General features: G+C 41.8%; 1 protein-coding gene across 2 annotated transcripts in view; it reads right to left on the bottom strand.

The window, feature by feature from the left end:
• Window positions 1–21,475, bottom strand: part of rskrb (ribosomal protein S6 kinase related b) — a 30,902-nt gene extending 9,427 nt beyond the window's left edge. Inside the window, exons 1-7 of one of the 2 annotated variants that reach the window (XM_062049241.1) lie at window positions 19,855–21,475; window positions 11,281–11,571; window positions 11,128–11,211; window positions 10,965–11,033; window positions 7,226–7,295; window positions 6,873–6,980; window positions 6,768–6,808 (exon numbers count right to left, since the gene is read on the bottom strand). In XM_062049241.1, coding sequence (XP_061905225.1) covers window positions 6,768–6,808; window positions 6,873–6,980; window positions 7,226–7,295; window positions 10,965–11,033; window positions 11,128–11,211; window positions 11,281–11,571; window positions 19,855–19,878 — 687 coding nt within the window. In that variant the 5' untranslated portion in view covers window positions 19,879–21,475. Of the gene's footprint in view, window positions 1–6,767; window positions 6,809–6,872; window positions 6,981–7,225; window positions 7,296–10,964; window positions 11,034–11,127; window positions 11,212–11,280; window positions 11,572–13,603; window positions 13,693–19,854 lie in introns of those variants that run through there. The other variant, XM_062049242.1, reaches the window with a different exon arrangement.
• Window positions 21,476–21,573: the final 98 nt, after the last annotated feature.

Here is a 21,573-nt window from a genome sequence, read left to right as displayed (position 1 = left end):
TCAAGACTGGGACAAGGGCCTGATTGTCAAACTCCCCAAGAAAGGAAACCTCCAAAATTGTGACAACTGGAGGGGCATCACGCTGCTATCTAGGGATGATACTCCAAACCGGTTTTCACGGTTGTTTGATAAGAAAAGAACCGAGTCCTCGGACTCGAATCCCTTTTTGAGAACCGGTACCCGTTATCGAGACCACTATAGTAAAGAAAAAGAGTTGGTTCTTTATTCGAATCCCGTCCCGACCAGAAATGCTCCGTGTGACATCACAAGAAATGACGTCACGTAGCTCAGTCATTAGGCGCAGATAGCGAAAGCAGGAAAAAAATGGACGGGAAAAAGCGCTCCAAGGTGTAATAAAGTTCAAAACAAAAGCTATAATCCAATGAACAACTTTACTGAGAGATTTGAGCAGGGTACAAACACATGACCAACACTTTTACCACCAACCGGAAACATAGCAACCAGGCTAGCAACGCACCTCCTTTACGGCAGCTGTCACAACCTTCTTAAAGCAACCGCAGCACATACATATATATACAACACCGCAGCACATACATATATATACAACACAGCAGCACATACATATATATACAACACCGCAGCACATACATATATATACAACACTGCAGCACATACATATATATACAACACAGCAGCACATACATATATATACAACACCGCAGCACATACATATATATACAACACCGCAGCACATACATATATATACAACATATCTCCCTTTTTTAACTTTTGTTTTTCTTTCCTTGTAAACGTTACAAAATCACACTGTAGATGTGTTGTCTGTCTAATTATAAATAATGCAGACGAGGCGTGTTGGCTGAGTTCTTGACGTTTACTAACCTCATTCTTAGCTGCTGGGTGACGACATGCAACAACACTTTTCTGGGCTACCGCGCATGCTCGTCACTCCCGTTGCATGCTGGGTAGTGTAGTTCTTATATTCCCTAGCTCATAACATCACATCTTTCCCCCTATAAAGAAATAATGTTAACTCAATAAAGTGTATTTCTTTTTTTAGCTTTAACTTTTCATTTTTTAGCATTGTAACCACATTTGCAAACAACTTTTCTCTTCATAGAATTTTCTTTCAATAAAGAAATCAAGTGCAAAAATGTCAAAGCATCATAACAAACAGTTATGTTCCAATAGCAGCAGAAGTGCACTTTTTGGAGAGCTGTATTATTTTCACTTTTGTGCCCAAGGGACTGATTTTATTTAACACTATATTATTATTTATACACCTATAGTGATCACAGAGACAGCTTGTTTTTGTGTTACTGTATATATTTGTTTTTATGAAAAATCCCACTTAATATACTTTGGGTAACAACAGTCAATATTTATTTATTTTATTTTATTTTTTAGGGGGGTAACAGTCAATATTTATTTATTTATTAGATTTTATTTTTTTCTTATATAATAAAAGTGAGCTTTTGTTAAACCAAATATTGTGTGTTTTTTTCCATATACAACAACCTATCTGGACTCCATAAGAGAATCCATAAGGAATCGGTTTGATAAGAGGATTCAATAATAGCCTCCAACTCGATCATTTCTTATCAAACATCATCCCTACTGCTATCACTACCATCTAAGGTCTTCTGCAGGATTTTACTCGGCAGGATGGATTCCACTATTGGTCAGAAGCTACGACAGGAACAAGCAGGGTTCAGGAGAGGAAGGGGCTGCATAGACCAGATCTTGGCTCTGAGGAACATTATCGAGCGGGGTGTAGAATGGAACACTCCTCTGCACAGCAACTTCATCGACTTTCGCAAAGCCTTTGACAGCCTACAGAGACGTCGGCGGGCCAAAGTTTGGACACCCCTGCTCTAGATCAGTCATTTCCAAACTGCGGCCTCCATCTAGTGGTACACCAAAGAATCCCTGAATTAAATATTCAAACACAGTGTTACTGTTCAACCTGTGTGTAATGTTACAGTGGCCAAATATATTAAAGGCCTACTGAAAGCCACGACTAGCGACCACGCAGTCTGATAGTTTATATATCAATGATGAAATCTTAACGTTGCAACACATGCCAATACGGCCGGGTTAACTTATAAAGTGACATTTTAAATTTCCCGGGGAACTTCCGGTTCAAAACGCCTCTGGAGGATGATGTATGCGCGTGACGTCGCGAGGTCCACGGAAGTGTTTGGACCCTTTTGGACACAATACACAGAGCTCTGTTTTATTCGACAAAATTCCACAGTATTGTAGACATCTGTGTTGGTGAATCTTTTGCAATTTGTTTAATGAACAATGGAGACTGCAAAGAAGAACGTTGTAGGTGGGATCGGTGTATTAGCGGCTGGCTGCAGCAACACAACCAGGAGGACTTTGTTGGATAGAAGACGCGCTAGCGGCAAACTCACCTTGACTTCCTACGTCTCCGGGCCGCCGACCGCATCGTCGATCGCTGGAACGCAGGTGAGCACGGGTGTTGATGAGCGGAGGAGGGCTGGCTGGCGTAGGTGGAGCGCTAATGTTTTTATCATAGCTCTGACAAGGTCCCGTTGTTAAGTTAGCGTCGTTAGCAACAGCATTGCTAGGCTTCGACAGGCGGCACAGCATTAACCGTGTATTTACATGTCCAGTGTTTGGTTCGGTGTCTCCTGATAGTAGTATTGTTGATCTTCTGTCTATCCTCCCAGTCAGGGATTTATTTATTTTGTTTCTATCTGCATTTGAGACAGATGCTATCACGTTAGCTCATGCTAAGAGCTTCGTCGATGTATTGTCGTGGAGATAAAAGTCACTGTGAATGTCCATTTGGCGTTCTGGACTCTCATTTTCAAGAGGATATAGTATCCCAGGTGGTTTAAAATACAAATCTGTGATCCACAATAGAAAAAGGAGAGAGTGTGGAATCCAATGAGCCAGCTTGTACCTAAGTTACGGTCAGAGCGAAAAAAGATATCTCTTGAACTGCATTCTAGTCTGTCACTCTAACGTTCCTCATCCACGAATCTTTCATCCTCGCTCAAATTAATGGGGTAATCGTCACTTTCTCGCTCCTAATATCTCTCGCTCCATTGTAAACAACGGGGAATTGTGAGCAGCACTACCGCTTGTGACGTCACGCTACTTCCGGTAGGGGCAAGGTTTTTTTTATCAGCGAGCAAAAGTTGCAAACTTTATCGTCAATTTTCTCTACTAAATCCTTTCCGCAAAAATATGGCAATATCGCAAAATAATCACGTATGACACATAGAATGGATCTGCTATTCCCGTTTAAATAAAAAACATTCATTTCAGTAGGCCTTTAAATATACTTGTTAAATAAAACCTCTGCCTTGTTTTTAATGAATACTCAGGCCTACTACGCTACTGTACTTTAACGTTGGTCATTATTGTGGTACTTGGAGAGCAACGTTTTTTCCGAGGTGGCACTTGGTGAAAAAAGTTTAAGAACCACTAGCTGAGATAGGCTCCAGCACCCCCCGCGACCCCGAAAGGGACAAGCGGTAGAAAATGGATGGATGATCTAGATCAACTTCAGATCGATCTGTTGATTTAAAGTTGACATTTTTGTTATGTTCTACGCCCTTTTGATGTGGTTGTACGTCAACAAGACCGCGTCAGAAGCCCAGCAAGTTCAATGCAGGAAGTAACTTTTTACTAGTGAAAGCAACGAGCAGAGCTAAACACTAAAATAAACTTGATACCAAATAGAAGAAGGCGACATCACACAGCAAACAACACACAGCTTTTAAGTACACACACTACTACTAGCTTGCAATTCCACAATACCCCGTTTGTGGACGAGGAGACTACAGCCACATTCAATATCTTTATCAACTTGCACTAACGCAACCCAGTCCCGCGAGAGCTAACAAACACAGCTGCGCTAATGCTGCTCTGTCCGGCTCTCTCGCTGACGTCACACGCCACTGAGCGACGGCGCACTCACTCTGCTCTCATGAAACGTCTTTCAACTGCAGATGCCAGATATTGGAATTTTTAGTAAAATTAATTACATCTAATAAAGAGTAATTCCGTTACTTTTTTGGCAGAGTTACAAGTAACTATAATTCATTACTTTTTTAAAAGTAATATTTCTAACACGGACCATAACTAATAATAGTAATAATTAATTATAAATACAGAAAGAATCAGCACCAAAAGCTTCGCACGTTAAGAACAATTTGGAAGCGACGACAGCGAGTTATAGCGCTCATTTCTGACGATGAGTGATTGTCATCACACTTCAACATCTCTAACATGAAAAAGGCAGCATTCACTTTGCAGATTAAATATGTTCCTAATTGTCCTACCTTGAATAAATCAATGTTGAATAAATTTATAAACGCATGTCAACTAGGAAGTGAATGTTTTTATGATACACGTAGACAGGAACAGGAAGTAGACAGGAACAGGAAGTAGGTCTGAGCGTCATCCTTCGAAGTCCTGCAGGTACTGACTTCTCGTACAACGCAACCAATGAAATCGCGCTAAACGGAGGAATTTGTTGTCAACAAGTAACGCCTCTAACAAATTAAAGTGCATGCAGAGCTGAGTAGCTGCAGACACTGCCATCTTGTGGATGTTAAAAATACTAAAAGACCGGATGTTGCCTACAGCCACCCTGGTGGTTCTTTACTTTTGGTGATCGATAGGTAAAGGGTGCTGATCGGAGCATTTTTTCTTAACTCAATGGCCACACCCTTAGGTACACCTTGGCACCGCATAACACTTGGAGGTGGAGCCTCCATTTACAAACTGAACTGATCCTGGAACAGGGTTCCTAAACAGAAAAGTGGTGTAAAGTGAAGCACATTTCTCCATAAGAAACAATGTAAATATGAATAATTGGTTCCGGCCTCGACAAAAGTCCATATTTTAGTGCAGCTTTGTACACAGTGTAACGTGTAGATATTTTCCAGAGAGGTGCACCCTCATCACAATTAAAAACCTGCTGTGGCTTCCTCAATCTCTTCGATACGAGCCGGCACACAACGGCCGCCAGCGGGAGGCAAAACAAAGGAATGAAACGTTCCCACGCGGACGTAAGAGTTCGCAAACCTGAGGGGTTCGTAAGTCGCGTCTCCGATGTGTTACGAATGATTAGCAGCAGAGATGTCCGATAATATCGGACTGCCGATATTATCGGTCGATAAATGCTTTGACATGCAATATCGGAAGTTATCGGTATCGGTTTCAAAAAGTAAAATGTATGACTTTTTAAAACGGAGTGGTACACGGACGTAGGGAGAAGTTGCGTCTCCCAGTCATACTCGCCAACCCTCCTGATTTTCCCGGGAGACTCCCGAATTTCAGTGCCCCTCCCGAAAATCTCCCGGGGCAACCATTCACCCGATTTCCACCCGGACAACAATATTGGGGGCGTGTCTTAAAGGCACTGCCTTTGCGTGCTGGCCCAATCACATAATATCTACGGCTTTTCACACACACACACAAGTGAATGCAAGGCATACTTGGTCAACAGCCATACAGGTCACACTGAGGGTTGTGTATAAACAACTTTAACACTGTTACAAATATGTGAACCCACACCAAACAAGAATGACAAACACATATCGGGAGAACATCCGCACCGTAACACAACAGAAGAAATACCCAGAACCCCTTGCAGCACTAACTCTTCCGGGACGCTACAATATACACCCCCCGCCACCCCCTACCTCCCCCAACTCAACCCCGCCCACCTCAACCTCCTGATGCTCTCTCAGGGAGAGCATGTCCCAAATTCCAAGCTGCTGTTTTGAGGCATGTTAAAAAAAATCATGCACTTTGTGACTTCAATAATAAATATGGCAGTGCCATGTTGCCATTTTTTTCCATAACTTCCATCCATCCATCCTCTTCCGCTTATCCGAGGTGGGGTCGCGGGGGCAGCAGCCTAAGCAGGGAAGCCCAGACTTCCCTCTCCCCAGCCACTTGGTCCAGCTCTTCCCGGGGGATCCCGAGGTGTTCCCAGGCCAGCCGGGAGACATAGTCTTCCCAACGTGTCCTGGGTCTTCCCCGTGGCCTCCTACCGGTCGGACGTGCCCTAAACACCTCCCGAGGGAGGTGTTTAGGGTGGCATCCTGACCAGATGCCCGAACCACCCCATCTGGCTCCTCTCCATGTGGAGGAGCAGCGGCTTTACTTTGAGCTCCCCCCGGATGGCAGAGCTTCTCACCCTATCTCTAAGGGAGAGACCCGCCACCCGGCGGTGGAAACTCATTTGGGCCGCTTGTACCCGTGATCTTGTCCTTTCGGTCATAACCCAAAGCTCATGACCATAGGTGAGGATGGGAACGTAGATCGACCGGTAAATTGAGAGCTTTGCCTTCCGGCTCAGCTCCTTCTTCACCACAACGGATCGATACAGCGTCCGCATTACTGAAGACGCCGCACCGATCCGCCTGTCGATCTCACCATCCACTCTTCCCTCACTCGTGAACAAGACTCCCAGGTACTTGAACTCCTCCACTTGGGGCAAGATCTCCTCCGCAACCCATAATTTGAGTTGATTTATTTTGGAAAACCTTGTTACATTGTTGAATGCATCCAACGGGGCATCACAACAAAATTAGGCATAATAATGTGTTAATTCCACCACTGTATATATCGGTATCGGCTGATATCGGAATCGTAATTAAGAGTTGGACAATATCGGAATATGGGCAAAAAAGCCATTATCGGACATCTCTAAGTAGCAGCAAGTTAGCGGCGCAGTAACAAGCAGAAAGACGCCATTAGCTTGTTGGCGTCCGCCACAGAAACATTTCCCCTACCTTCACGTCTCTGTGGATGATTCCAAAGTCGTGCAGGAATCCTGCAAGACAAAAGAAGTCTGGATGAGACGTGTGCGACGGCGATGGCGGCGTGCGCTCCTGTACCTAGCGCGCAGCCCAGCTCGGCCGCGAACACTCGCACCGTGTCCTCGGCGAAGTGTCCGATCATCTGCCAGTAGGTGTAGAGGTCGCCCGTGCCGCAATAGTCACACACTGCGGGGGAGGGGAGAGAGAAGATCACCATCAACGCACGCAGGACTCCATCTTGTGGGCGCCATTCGTGTCATGTGACTGCCTTATTCCAGGGGGCGGGGGGAAGTGCTCTCGCTACGTGACACAGGAAGTCCACAGGGCCAGTGTGTGGGAAACAAACAGAGTGAGTCGGGGGGAGCATGGGTGGGTGGGGGCGGGTATTAAAGCGACACCATGGAGAATCTGGGGGTGACTGTGGGACTCACTAATGTAGAGGTGGCGCTGTGTCTGCCAACAGTCCTGCAGGTCGTGGACAAACGGGTGATGAACCTGGCGCTGCGGGCACAGGTTCAAAGGTCAGGGCCAGGTGTGTCCACTCTAGAGGACATGTGCGTCTGAAAGTGCGCCAATGAACACGCTCAGCAGCCGGCTGGAGCCTCCTGATTAGTGCCAGGTAAGGCCGCGGCTGTAGGCGACGTCTCCATGTGGTTTTTGAAGTAAGTACAGTAGCTGCATCAGACGTACATAAACCCTCTTTCATTTTGTTGATGTGGTCATTATTTATTATCAATCCAATATCTTCATAGGTGAAGCATAAAAAACCGTTTACATGCCTTTTAAATATATTTTTATGAGAGCCCTCTAGACCAGGGGTCACCAACGTGGTGCCCGCGGGCACCAGGTAGCCCGTAAGGACCAGATGAGTAGCCCGCTGGCCTGTTCTAAAAATAGCTCAAATAGCAGCACTTACCAGTGAGCTGCCTCGATTTTTTAAATTGTATTTATTTACTAGCAAGCTGGTCTCGCTTTGCCCGACATTTTTAATTCTAAGAGAGACAAAACTCAAATAGAATTTGAAAATGCAAGAAAATATTTTAAAGACTTGGTCTTCACTTGTTTAAATAAATTCATTAATTTTTTTACTTTGCTTCTTATAACTTTCAGAAAGACAATTTTAGATAAAAAATACAACCTTAAAAATGATTTTAGGATTTTTAAACACATATACCTTTTTACCTTTTAAATTCCTTCCTCTTCTTTCCTGACAATTTAAATCAATGTTCAAGTAAATTTATTTTTTTTATTGTAAAGAATAATAAATACATTTTAATTTAATTCTTCATTTTAGCTTCTGTTTTTTCGATGAAGAATATTTGTGAAATATTTCTTCAAACTTATTATGATTAAAATTCAAAAAAATTATTCTGGCAAATCTAGAAAATCTGTAGAATCAAATTCAAATCTTATTTCAAAGTCTTTTGAATCTCTTTTAAAATTTTTGTTCTGGAAAATCTAAAAGAAATAATGATTTGTCTTTGTTAGAAATATAGCTTGGTCCATCCATCCATCCATCCATTTTCTACCGCTTATTCCCTTTGGGGTTGCGGGGGTGCTGGAGCCTATCTCAGCTACAATCGGGCGGAAGGCGGAGTACACCCTGGACAAGTCGCCACCTCATCGCTTGGTCCAATTTGTTATATATTCTAACAAAGTGTAGATTGGATTTTAACCTATTCAGTCATCAAAATTCTAAAATTAATCTTAATCAGGAAAAATTACTAATGATTTTCCATAAATTATTTTTTTTATTTTTTCAAAAAGATTCGAATTAGCTAGTTTTTCTCTTTTTTTTTCGGTTGAATTTTGAATTTTAAAGAGTCGAAATTGAAGATAAACTATGTTTCAAAATTTAATAGTAATTTTTCTCGTGTTTTCTCCTCTTTTAAACCATTCAATTAAGTGTAAATATCATTAATTATTAATAATAACAGAGTTAAAGGTAAATTGAGCAAATTGGCTATTTCTGGCAATTTATTTAAGTGTGTATCAAACTGGTAGCCCTTCACATTAATCACTACCCAAGAAGTAGCTCTTGCTTTCAAAAAGGTTGCTGACCCCTGCTCTAGACTTTGTCTCCAAGGGCCAAAGTAAAAAAGTGCCAATGGTCAGTAAAATATATATATATATTTTTTTTTTAACTTTGTTTTTGCACTTTTTTAAATTTATTTTTTTGCTAATTCAATAGTTATTTTTTAAAATGTTATTTTATATTTTTTGGGGAAATCTAGTAGTCACAATAACACAGTAAATGGTATGATGCGCACACGCTTGTTACCGGACACTTTCCAAGACGCTGTACACTTTGTACGTGTAAGTAATACGTGTCTATAAATATTTGATGCTTCTTCATGTTGACAAATGCCCCATTTTACACTGCAATATTTTGTTGGACTGTACAATTCCCACCAACATTTTGACAGACGTGCTATCAGTGCTGCGTCGGAGTTAAGTTAAGACATCAAAAATAAATAGTGTGTTTGCATAGTAACAGGCTAACGTAATGTTAGCCTGTTACTATGCAAACACAAGGGAACAGTTGACATGCGTATAAATATGGCGCAGAGTATCAAAATCCCAGATTTTTAAGTTTGATGCTATACATATGTACATATATACTATACATTTACATTATATACACATATATATATACATAAATATGTACATATCTACTGTATATATATATATATTTATGCACATATACATAAATATGTACATATTAATATATACATACATATATTAATATACATACTATATATACAAATGTACATATATATTATATATATACATACATATAATATATATATATAACTCAAATAAATAATAATAATAAATATCAAAACATATTTGGGGAGAATGATTATATTACTAATAAAAAATTATTATACTTTTTATTCTTCATATGTGTATATGTTGTAGTTTTGTAACGATACCAATATTTTGGTACCGGTACTAAAATTATTTCGATACTTTTCTAAATAAAGGGGACTACAAAAAAATGGCATTATTTGCTTTATTTGAACAAAAAATCTTAGGGTACATGAAACATATGTTTCTTATTGCAGTTTAGTCCTTAAATAAAATAGTGAACACACTAGACAACTTGTCTTTTAGTAGTAAGTAAACAAACAAAGGCTCTTAATTAGTCTGCTGACGTATGCAGTAACATATTGTGTCATTTATACACCTATTATTTTGTCAAAATTATTAAGGACAAGTGGTAGAAAATTCATTATTAATCTACTTGTTCATTTACTGTTAATATCTCTGCTTACTTTCTCTTTTAACACGTTCTGTCTACACTTCTGTTCAAATGTAATCATCACTTATTCTTCTGTTTTTTGGATACTTGACATTAGTTTTGGATGATACCACACATTTGGGTATCAATCCGATACCAAGTAGTTACAGGATCATACATTGGTCATATTCAAAGTCCTCATGTGTCCACGGACGTATTTACTGACTTTATAAACATATTAAACATTTAAAAAAACGAAAAAGGAAGTTGTGATGCCAAAAAATATCGACGTAATCATAGTAGCATCGACTAAATACGTACCTGTACTTGGTATCATTACAGTGGATGTCAGGTGTAGATCCAGCCATGGCGTTTGTTTACATTGTGATGCCGGTGAGCTACGGTGTGTAGTGAAACATGTTAAGCTATTCCTCGTCCTGCAGCGATGATACTTGTAAGAAACTTACTTTATTCGTTGCCATGGAGACCAGGATTAGTGATTTAGAAGTAGCTACAACACTGCAGACGGCGGATGGACGTTAGCCGCTAGCTAGCCATGTTTTAAAGCAGCTCTTCCTGAGGGCGTTTCAGTGTTATAACTTCACCTTTATCTTTACTTTTTAAGCCAAAATACGTCCGTTCTCCCTTTTCTGTCTACACACTGTGTCTGCTTGTAAGTACTCCGTGATTGTGCGCTGCCGAACATGCTCCTCTGCTTGTAAACCAGCAATTTCACGACGTGACTTCAACACGGGCGCGGTTCAGATATAGTACAGAAAATGATTAATTGGTATCGCGGTACTATACTACCGTACAAGCCTAATATGTTGTATTCATATCTGTATATGTATATACAGTATGTATATATATGCCAAATATGGCGCAGTAGATCAGTCTGTGGATGTTTGCAGGTGTGGGTCACCCACCTGAACTATGACCTCTTCCTTGGACTGCTCCAACACGCCCAGTCTGAGGATCTCACATTTGGGTATCACCTGCGGACATGAGCCACAACGCTTAACTTCTTCTTCCACTTGAAGCTGCCAGTGTGTGACCCTGGAACAGAGCGTGCATCTTTGCACAAGGTACCTTGACAGCGTACGTCTTCTGCTTGCTCTTGTCCTTCACCTTCAGGATGGGGCCGAAAGAACCTTTGGCGATGTAGCCCAACACCTGACAAGGTGGGAAGCAATACGAACACCTCAAGGTCAGCCCAGTGGGAGAGGTCAGAGGTCACATTACCTGAAAGTGTTCCTGTCCAGGTACGGGCCTGTGTGGGAACTCGGGCAGGAACATGGTCACCCAGCCCGGCAGGCTCCACTCCGCCCTCAGCTTGTCGGGCCCCACCGCCGCCAGCCTCAGCACATGTTCGGGGATGTCGGGGGCCTTGGCCTGGAGCATGCGCCGCCCACCCGGGCGCAGGGGGGGCGGGGCCAGACGGCAGACGGCGGCGGGGAGGGACAGGCTCATGCCGGACAGGAAGCCGCGCCATCCCGACGCCAGGTGCTGGTCCTCCCGGGCGTCAGCGGGCCTCTGGTGAGGAAGAATCGTTACCTTAGAATGTTCTCCAACAAAGGTGTCCAAAGTGTGTCAAGATCTATTGTAAAAATATTTTTAAATAGTGTAAAATATTGCAAAAATGTTGTACAAATATTGTAAAAAATATTGTACACATATTGTACAAAATATTGTACATTTTTGTAAAAGTATTGTAAAGGTAGTGTAAAATATTGTATTGTAAAAATACTGCACAAATGTGCAAATATTGTAAAAATATTGTAAAATAAAATATTGTATAAATATTTTTTAATATTTCAAAAATGTTTTACAACTATAGTACAAAATATTGTAAAGTTATTGTAAAATATATTGTACAATTTTGTACAAATATTGTAAATATGGTGTAAAATATTGCAAAAATGTTGTACAACTGTAGTACAAAATATTGTAAAGTTATTGTAAAATATTGTAAAAAATATTGTACTTTTTAAAAAATATTTTAAATAGTGTAAAATATTGCAAAAATGTACAACTATAGTACAAAATATTGTAAAGTTATTGTAAAAAATATTGTACATTTGTATACAAATATTGTAAAAATAGTGTAAAATATTGCAAATACGTTGTGCAAATATTGTACATTTGTGTACAAATATGTTGTGCAAATATTGTACAAAATATTGTAAAGTTATTGTAAAATATTGTAAAAAATATTGTATTTTTGTACAAATATTGTAAATATAGTGTAAAATATTGCAAAAATGTACAACTATAGTACAAAATATTGTAACATTATTGTAAAAAATGTTGTACTTTTTTTTTCAAATATTGTAAATAGTGTAAAATATTGCAAAAATGTACAACTATAGTACAAAATATTGTAAAGTTATTGTAAAAAATATTGTACATTTGTGTACAAATATTGTAAAATATTGCAAATATGTTGTGCAAATATTGTACAAAATATTGTACACGTATTGTAAAAACATTGTAAAGATACTGAAAATATTGTAACAATATTGTACATTTTTGTAAAAATATTGTAAAGGTAGTGTCAAATATTGTAACGCATTGTACAAATACTGTAAAAATATTGCGCAAATGTGCAAATATCGTAAAAAAAAATGGTACAATATTGCAAAAATGTTGCACAACTATAGTACAAAATATTGTAAAGTTATTGTAAAATATTGTAAAGTTGTAAAGGCTCCAATTACTTTACATCAATTATTCTACTTTGAAAATCTTTTTGGGGAAAAGATGACATATTTTGTGTTTTTTTCCATATAAAAATATTTTATGAAACATTTTGTTTTTTGTATTATATCAAAAGATGGATCTGAAGTTCATCTAGAGATTTAAGCATTAAAAGTAAAACAATACAATAATATATGGTTTCTTTTTCAGACTTTTTATGGCCAATAATTTTAGTGGGATTTATGTCATTGTAAAAATAATAATGAATCAAAATCAATGTTGTTATGACTTATTGTATATTTAAGGCTCCAAATACTTACATTTTATTTGTGTTTTTGCCTTAAAAACTGGGTTTTCTTTAACAAAAAGAAAACCATACATATTTTTAACTTTATATCGACAGATAGACCTGAAGTTGATCTAGAGATTTATGCGTAGAAAAAAATACAATATATGACTTACTTTTCCATTTTTAAGACGGACACCCTTCCCTAAATGTAAAAAAAATCGATATGTTGATTGGCAACACTAAATGGTCCCTAATGTGTGAATGTTGTCTGTCGATCTGTGTTGGCCCTGTGATGAGGTGGCGACTTGTCCCCCCGCGACCCCGAAAGGGACAAGCGGTAGGAAATGAATGGATGGATATATTATATTGGTTTTAAAAAACGAAAAATATCAAAATGGCCGCCGCATGTTTTGATTGTTCAGATGGTGGACACCTCTGTCCTAATTTAAAATATAACATTCTTGTTACTTTAGCTTCATTCTACTTAATACATTAAAATATTAATTTTAATAGGTACACGAGCTATACAAACAAACGTAATACTGCTGATTTTGACAATGGCGTCACTATTGTACTTACATTGGTAACAGCTGCGTCTAATGAAAGTAGCGCGCATTTAAATATTTATATATAGGCGTCCGTCCACATGCCTGAAGGCCCACAGTCACGTCACGTGTGCAACGGAGCGTTGTTATAGGCGAGTAAGGGTTGCACCCCTAACAGAATGGTATGTCCCAGCAGCTAGCAGGAAGTGTGTGTTGTGTTTACGTCCGGGCCAGCAGTTGCAATAAAGACCACTGAATGAGTTACACACTATTGTCTCCTGTCCCAACTATATACTAGAACATGGCGTCAGAAGTGGCTAGACCCAAAGTTTGAGGGTTGTGTGTTGTCGTGCTGCACTGACGGCACACACGAAAAAAAAAAAGAAAAAAAAAAGAAGGAGCAGTGGAGGCGAAGACGGGAGATTTAGCCGTTAGCAACAAGCTAGGCTAACAGCGATAGCTTCACCATGGCTTCCAGCATACCACCACCGGAGGAAATGAAGCTGAGTGGCGATATCACAAGTAATTGGGACAATTTTAGAGCCGAATTTGAGGATTATATTCTGGCATCAGGACTAAAAGAAAAATCAAAGGAAGTGCAGGCAGCAACCCTGCGACGAGTGATGGGCGCTGAATGCCGCCACATATACAAGCATAACCTGGGACTCACGGCGGACCAGCAGAAGGACGTGGACGTCATCCTCGAGAGTCTCGGTGCGTATTTCAAGCCAGCCAGAAATGTAATATTCGAGAGATACGTTTTCGGCAACTGCAAGCAAGATGAAGGGGAGCCCATTGATGCGTTTGTAACGAGGCTGAGGGAAAAAGCTGCTTCCTGTGAGTATGGCCAACTCGGAGAGGAACTTATAAGAGACAGAGTGGTGTTGGGTGTCAGTGATGAGGGTGTGCGGCGTCGCATGCTCAGAGAGAAGGATCTCACGCTGACATCAGCCATCGAAATATGCAGAGCTGCTGAAATGACGGATATCAGGTTGAAGACGATGGCACAGGACAGGCCGCTGGAGGCAGTGCATGCGACAGATGGCCGGCGGCCGCGACCAACATCTAAGCAGGAACACTTTAGCAAGTTTCAGAATCAGGCACAGAGTGAGGGTGCTGCATGTAGATATTGTGGCAACATGCACAAGCGCGGACGTGAACTTTGCCCAGCATATGGGAAGAACTGCCGCAATTGCGGAACAGCAAATCATTTCGCTAAGGTGTGCCTGAAGGGGAGACAAGCCCGACAATTGAACATAGCAGAGGCTGAGGTCCAGGAGGATATGGTCAGGGACAGCACAGAGGCCCACATCTACACAACAGAGAGCATAGGTGCAGTCCAGGGCGGTGGGAGGAAATGGTTTGCTAACATAAGAGTGAATGGTGGGTCTCAGAGGTGCCAGCTAGATTCAGGGGCGACCTGTAATGTGATGAGTATACAAGACAAGAGAAGACTGGCGCCTGGTGTGGAGTTAGGGCCGAGCCAGACCAGATTGGTACTGTATTCAGGCGAAACGATGCAATCCATAGGGATATTCAGGACAGAGTGTGTAGTGAGGGGCAAAACACACAAGCTTGAGTTCGAGATAGTGAGAAGCAAGCAGAGACCCCTGCTGTCGGGCGAAACCAGTGAGCGGCTAGGCCTAATGCGCTTCACCATCCCTCAGGAGCTGCTTATGGTGGGGCAGAGCAGGTCAGAGCCACTAACTAGGCAGCACCTTGTTATGACATATGATGATGTTTTTAACAGTCCAGTCGAATCCGTCACAGGGGAGGTTCATTTTGAGCTAGACAAAGATATAGCCCCGGTGCAGGCTCCCCCACGCAATGTGCCAGTGGCACTCAGAGAGGCAGTCAAGGCTCAGCTAGATAAATATGAGCGAGATGGGCACCTAGCCTCAGTGTCAGAGCCAAGTGAGTGGATTAGCAACATGGTGATAGTCAGACAGCCAGACAAGGTGAGGATCTGCATAGACCCCAAGTTTCTAAATCAAGCTCTGAAGAGGTCACATTACCTAATGCCGACCTTAGAGGATGTGCTATACAAGCTGCCTAAAGCGCGCATATTCACCCTTGTAGACGCACGTGATGCCTTTTTACAGTGTAGGCTAGATGAGGACAGTAGTTACATGACTACGTTCTGGACACCGTGGGGCAGGAAGCGCTGGTTAAAGCTACCGTTTGGTGTGTCAGTAGCGCCAGAGGTATACCAGCGGAAGCAGCATGAGCTGCTGGCAGGGCTTGCTGGTGTAGAGCCAATCGCAGATGACATACTGGTGGTAGGGTGTGGGGAGACAGATGAGGAGGCCATACAGGACCATGACACAAAACTGATAGCGCTCATGGAGAGGTGCAGAGAAGTTAAGCTAAGATTGAGTCTAAAGAAGCTGCAGTTCAGGCTTAGAGAGGTCAAGTTTCATGGGCATATTCTGTCAGCAGAGGGGCTCAAGGCAGACCCAGAAAAGATCAGGGCAGTCCAGGACATGCCACACCCCACCGACGCCAAAGCAGTCCAGCGGTTCATAGGGTTTGTCACCTATCTCGCAAAGTTCATGCCACGACCCTCCGACATCTGTGAGCCACTGCGGAGGCTGCTGGACAAAGACGTCCCGTGGCATTGGCTGCCTAAACACGAGGCTGCAGTCAAGGAGGTCAAGCGGCTGGTCACGGCAGCCCCGCTCCTGAGATACTACGACGTGACCAAGCCAGTCACCATCCAGAGTGATGCGAGCCAGAAGGGGCTTGGATGCTGTCTGATGCAGGAGGGCCAGCCAGTCGGGTTTGCATCACGGGCGCTAACTCAGACAGAACAGAACTATGCACAAATCGAAAAGGAGTGTCTGAGCATTGTGTTTGCGTGCCAGCGATTCCACTATTACCTGTATGGGCGTGGAGAGATCACAGCAGAAACGGACCACAAGCCACTCATCTCGATTTTCAACAAGCCTCTCCTCACGGCACCCAAGAGGCTCCAAAGCATGCTGCTCACACTTCAGAACTACACCCTCAAGGTAGTGTACAAGCCGGGCCCAGACATGCACATCAGTGACACGTTGAGCAGAGCCACGGCTCCACTACAGAGGACGGACACGAGCTACACAAAACACGCAGTTTGTAGCCTGCAGAGGGCGCAGGAGGACACTGAACAGATAAATCAGGCTGATTATCTGAATGTCACCAGACAGCGCCTGGCGCAGATAAGACAACACACGGAGATGGATGAAAACCTCCAGATGCTAAAGGCAGCAGTGCTCAGGGGATGGCCAGATCTCCGTGAGGATACTCCTCTGGCGATCAGGGAGTACTGGTCAATTCGTGACGAGATCAGCGCACAAGATGGAGTGCTCTTCAAAAGCCAGCGGGTCATAATTCCAAAGTCGTTACGCGCGGAGATGCTGAAACGCATCCACGCCAGCCACGTAGGAGGAGATGCCTGTTACAGACAGGCCAGAGACACGCTGTACTGGCCGAACATGCAAGGTGAAGTCAAGGACTATGTGAGTCAGTGTTCAGCATGTAACGAATATTCACATGACCAACAGCGAGAAACAATGATGTCACATGCACTCCCGACGCGGCCATGGCAGATTCTCAGCATGGATCTATTCAGGCAAGCAGGCAAGGATTTTCTGATCATCGTTGACCATTACTCAGACTTCTGGGAGATAGAGCTGCTCCCAGACTTGTCAGCAGAGACCACAGTCCTGAGGTGCAAGGCCCAATTCGCACGACACGGACAGCCTGACCGGGTCATTACAGACTGTGGTTCTCAGTTTGACTGCGGGACATTCAGGAGGTTTGCAAAAGAATGGGACTTTAGCCATGTAATGTCTTCACCCAGGCACCCAAAGTCTAATGGAAAGGCTGAGTCGGCAGTAAAGATAGTGAAGAATCTGTGCAAGAAAGCAGCCAGCGCAGGCAATGACCCATGGATAGCCATCTTACAGTGGAGAAACACGCCCACGGAGGGCATGCTCAGCAGCCCAGCACAAAGACTGATGTCTCGGAGGCTGAAAACTCCGCTCCCGGTCGCCGACACGCTCTTGGAGCCGAGCGTAGTCACTGGGGTCCCGGAGAAGCTGCGGGCGAAACACCAGACAGCCAAGTTCTGGTATGACAGGTCGGCCAGAGACTTGCCCGAGCTGTGTATCGGCCAAGACATCAGGATGAAGCCACTACCTGGCGACAGGACGGGCAGGTGGAGGAGGGGCGTGTGCCTGCAACAGGCGGGCCCCAGATCATACCTGGTGGATGTCGAGGGGACGTTCTATCGACGGAATCGGGTGGATCTGCGGCCAGCTGAGGGGGAGGCGATCGGACGCCACCCTGAGCAACAAAGCATGCAGCGCAGCGGCCCGCCTGAGGAGCAACACAGCGATCCGTCTGACAGCACGACGGGCAATATGGAGGACAGTGACACAAACGGGCAGGGGGCCAGGCCGCTCAGGCGGAGTGGTGTGCACCAGCCCGCGGGCAACGCCACGCCCGTGACGGAGCAGAGGACGGCCAGTGGCAGGCTGGTGAGAGTGCCGGTCAGGTTGGACTTATAGATATTATGGACTGGGGTTTGGGCCTGAGGCTGGACTATTGTTGTGTTGACACACGTTTGAAAAAAAAAAAAAAAAAAAAAAAAAAAATAGGGGGACGGAATCTGTAATGTGTTTGATTTTAGTAATGTGTTAATATGGGATACATATTCGGGTTGTTTATGTTCTTAGAAAGGTTCATCTAAGAAAGGGGAGATGTTATAGGCGAGTAAGGGTTGCACCCCTAACAGAATGGTATGTCCCAGCAGCTAGCAGGAAGTGTGTGTTGTGTTTACGTCCGGGCCAGCAGTTGCAATAAAGACCACTGAATGAGTTACACACTATTGTCTCCTGTCCCAACTATATACTAGAACAAGCGTGCATGATGACGTCATCGTGACTCCCGCAGTCAACAGAGCACAAACTATCGCACTGAATTTGTGCTTTGCACTTGTTATATATATATATATTTTGCATTCTATTTTAGTTACTTTATTGAGTTTACAACCAATGTTGCAATTTATAAATAAATGTTTATAAAACAAATACAATTTAAGGAAAGCAAAAACTATCGCCGGAAGAAAGACACGTTCTGATTGGCTGACGGAAGTAGTACCGGAAGTATACTTTCAAAGTAAGTGGTAAACATTTTTTTTTTAAAAAGCACAAACAATCGCCGGAAGAAAGACACGTTCTGATTGGCTGACGGAAGTAGTACCATAAGTATACTTTCAAAGTAAATGGTTACATTTTTTTAAAAAGCACAAACTATCGCCGGAAGAAAGACACGTTCTGATTGGCTGACGGAAGTAGTACCGGAAGTATACTTTCAAAGTAAATCGTAATTTTTTTTTTAAAAAAAGCAGAAACTATCGCCGGAAGAAAGACACGTTCTGATTGGCCGACGGAAGTAGTACCGGAAGTATACTTTCAAAGTAAATGGTAAAAATTTTTTTTTACAAAGCACAAACTATCGCCGGAAGAAAGACACGTTCTGATTGGCTGACGGAAGTAGTACCGGAAGTATACTTTCAAAGTAAATGGTAAAAAATGTTTTTTTAAAAAAGCACAAACTATCGCCGGAAGAAAGACACGTTCTGATTGGCTGACGGAAGTAGTACCGGAAGTATACTTTCAAAGTAAATGGTAAATTTTTTATTTTTTTTAAAAAGCACAAACTATCGCTGGAAGAAAGACACGTTCTGATTGGCTGACGGAAGTAGTACCGGAAGTATACTTTCAAAGTAAATGGTAAATTTTTTTTTTTTTACAAAGCACAAACTATCGCCGGAAGAAAGACACGTTCTGATTGGCTGACGGAAGTAGTACCGGAAGTATACTCTCAAAGTAAATGGTAAAAAATGTTTTTTTAAAAAAGCACAAACTATCGCCGGAAGAAAGACACGTTCTGATTGGCTGACGGAAGTAGTACCGGAAGTATACTTTCAAAGTAAATGGTAAAAAACATTTTTTTTAAAAGCACAAACTATCGCCGGAAGAAAGACACGTTCTGATTGGCTGACGGAAGTAGTACCGGAAGTATACTTTCAAAGTAAATGGTAAAAAATTTTTTTTTTTAAAGCACAAACTATCGCCGGAAGAAAGACACGTTCTGATTGGCTGACGGAAGTAGTACCGGAAGTATGCTTTCAAAGTAAGAGACGGTCCTATTGAAAAGCGATGGTTTACAACTAACTACCTGTTGGCATAAACCAAACAAACACGACTCAGGAAGAAGATTGTCGCTCAATCAGTTCACCTTCTTGCTGCCGTCGGCGCCCATCTGCGTGGCGGGACGCGCGCCTCATCCGGGCGACTGCTCGCGAGCTTCCAGATCCTTCTCCAGACGACGTCAGGTTACGTAAAGGCTCGCCGAGGCTGCAAACGTCACAACATGGCGATAATCCACCCCGAGCACCGAGCAGCGCGTTAGGATGGATGAGGAGACATAAAAAAACAACAGGATAATCCCGGGTGTGTCTGACGTCACCACAAACCCCGCCTCCACAGAAACCAGCCAATAGGAGGGCAGGAACTGATTTTTTTTTGCCCCGCCTACCGCTGTTGTAAATTAGGGCAGCGGAAGTGGACTCTTTGCTATTATGTTCACATCCGAGTGGGAGACATTATTGACCACGCTTTTTAGGAGTGTCACGTGACCTTTCTAATCATTCCTAAGCTTGTAAAAAAATACAAATAAAGCACTGCGTGAATAATTCCTGCTGGCTTCAAACATACTGCGTGAATAACACACAGGGTGCCCAAAGTGCGGCCCGCGACACATTCCAAAGGACAAAATGAAATACGTCCCAATTTGGAATATTACTAACAAAAAACTTAACTGGCAAAATTCCCCCTGAAACACTGAAAAATGTGAAACATGCTGGGACCATTTTCATATTTTTTTCCCATTTTCAAAAACAATGCGTTCATTTTTTTTAACACTTAAATCTTGAGATCAACTTCAGATTTATCTGTCGAAGTAAAAAAAAAAAAATCATATTTAATGCACTTTTTGTTCAAGAAAAACGTTTTTATGACAAAAACACCAAAGATGCATTTTATCAGATTTTTTTTCTCAAAATGGAATATTTGATGTGAAGTAATTGAAGCCTTAAACAGGTCAATAATAAACATTGATTTGGATTCATTATTTTAAAACAATGAGTTAAAAAACACTAAAATTCTCAGGGATCCAAATGGACCTTAATATTTGTACTTTTCATGCTCAAATCTCTAGATTAACTATAATTTTTGTTAAGAGAAATCCCTGTTTTTTTATGGAACGCCACAACGTATGCAATATTTCCCACAAAAATATTTCAAAGTGGAATATTTAAAGCGGAATGGAATATTTGATGTGAAGTAATTGAAGCCTTTAACAGGTCAATAATAAACATTGATTTGGATTCATTATTTAAAAACAATGAGTTAAAAAAACCCTAAAATTCTCAGGGATCTAAAAGGAGCCTAATATTTTTACTTTTCATGCTCAAATCTCTAGATTAACTATTGTTTTTTTCATGTTTAATGACATTTTTGTTAGAGAAAACCCTGTTTTTTATGGGGTTTTTTTTATAGAAAGCCACAACGTATGCAATATTTTCCACAAAAATATTTCAAAGTGGAATATTTAAAGCGGAATGGAATATTTGATGTGAAGTAATTGAAGCCTTAAACAGGTCAATAATAAACATTGATTTGGATTCATTATTTTAAAACAATGAGTAAAAAAAAACTACAATTCTCAGGGATCTAAAAGGAGCCTAATATTTTTACTTTTCATGCTCAAATCTCTAGATTAACTATTATTTTTTTTATATTTAATGACATTTTTGTTAAAGAAATCCCTGTTTTTTTATGGAACGCCACAACGTATGCAATATTTCCCACAAAAATATTTCAAAGTGGAATGGAATATTTGATGTGAAGTAATTGAAACCTTAAATGTCAACAATAAACATTGATTTTGATTCAT

The sequence above is a fragment of the Entelurus aequoreus genome, linkage group LG05 (assembly GCF_033978785.1).
Source record: "Entelurus aequoreus isolate RoL-2023_Sb linkage group LG05, RoL_Eaeq_v1.1, whole genome shotgun sequence".
Taxonomy (NCBI): Eukaryota; Metazoa; Chordata; class Actinopteri; order Syngnathiformes; family Syngnathidae; genus Entelurus; species Entelurus aequoreus.
Note: the sequence above shows the minus strand (reverse complement) of the source record. Positions and strands in the feature narration are given on the sequence as shown.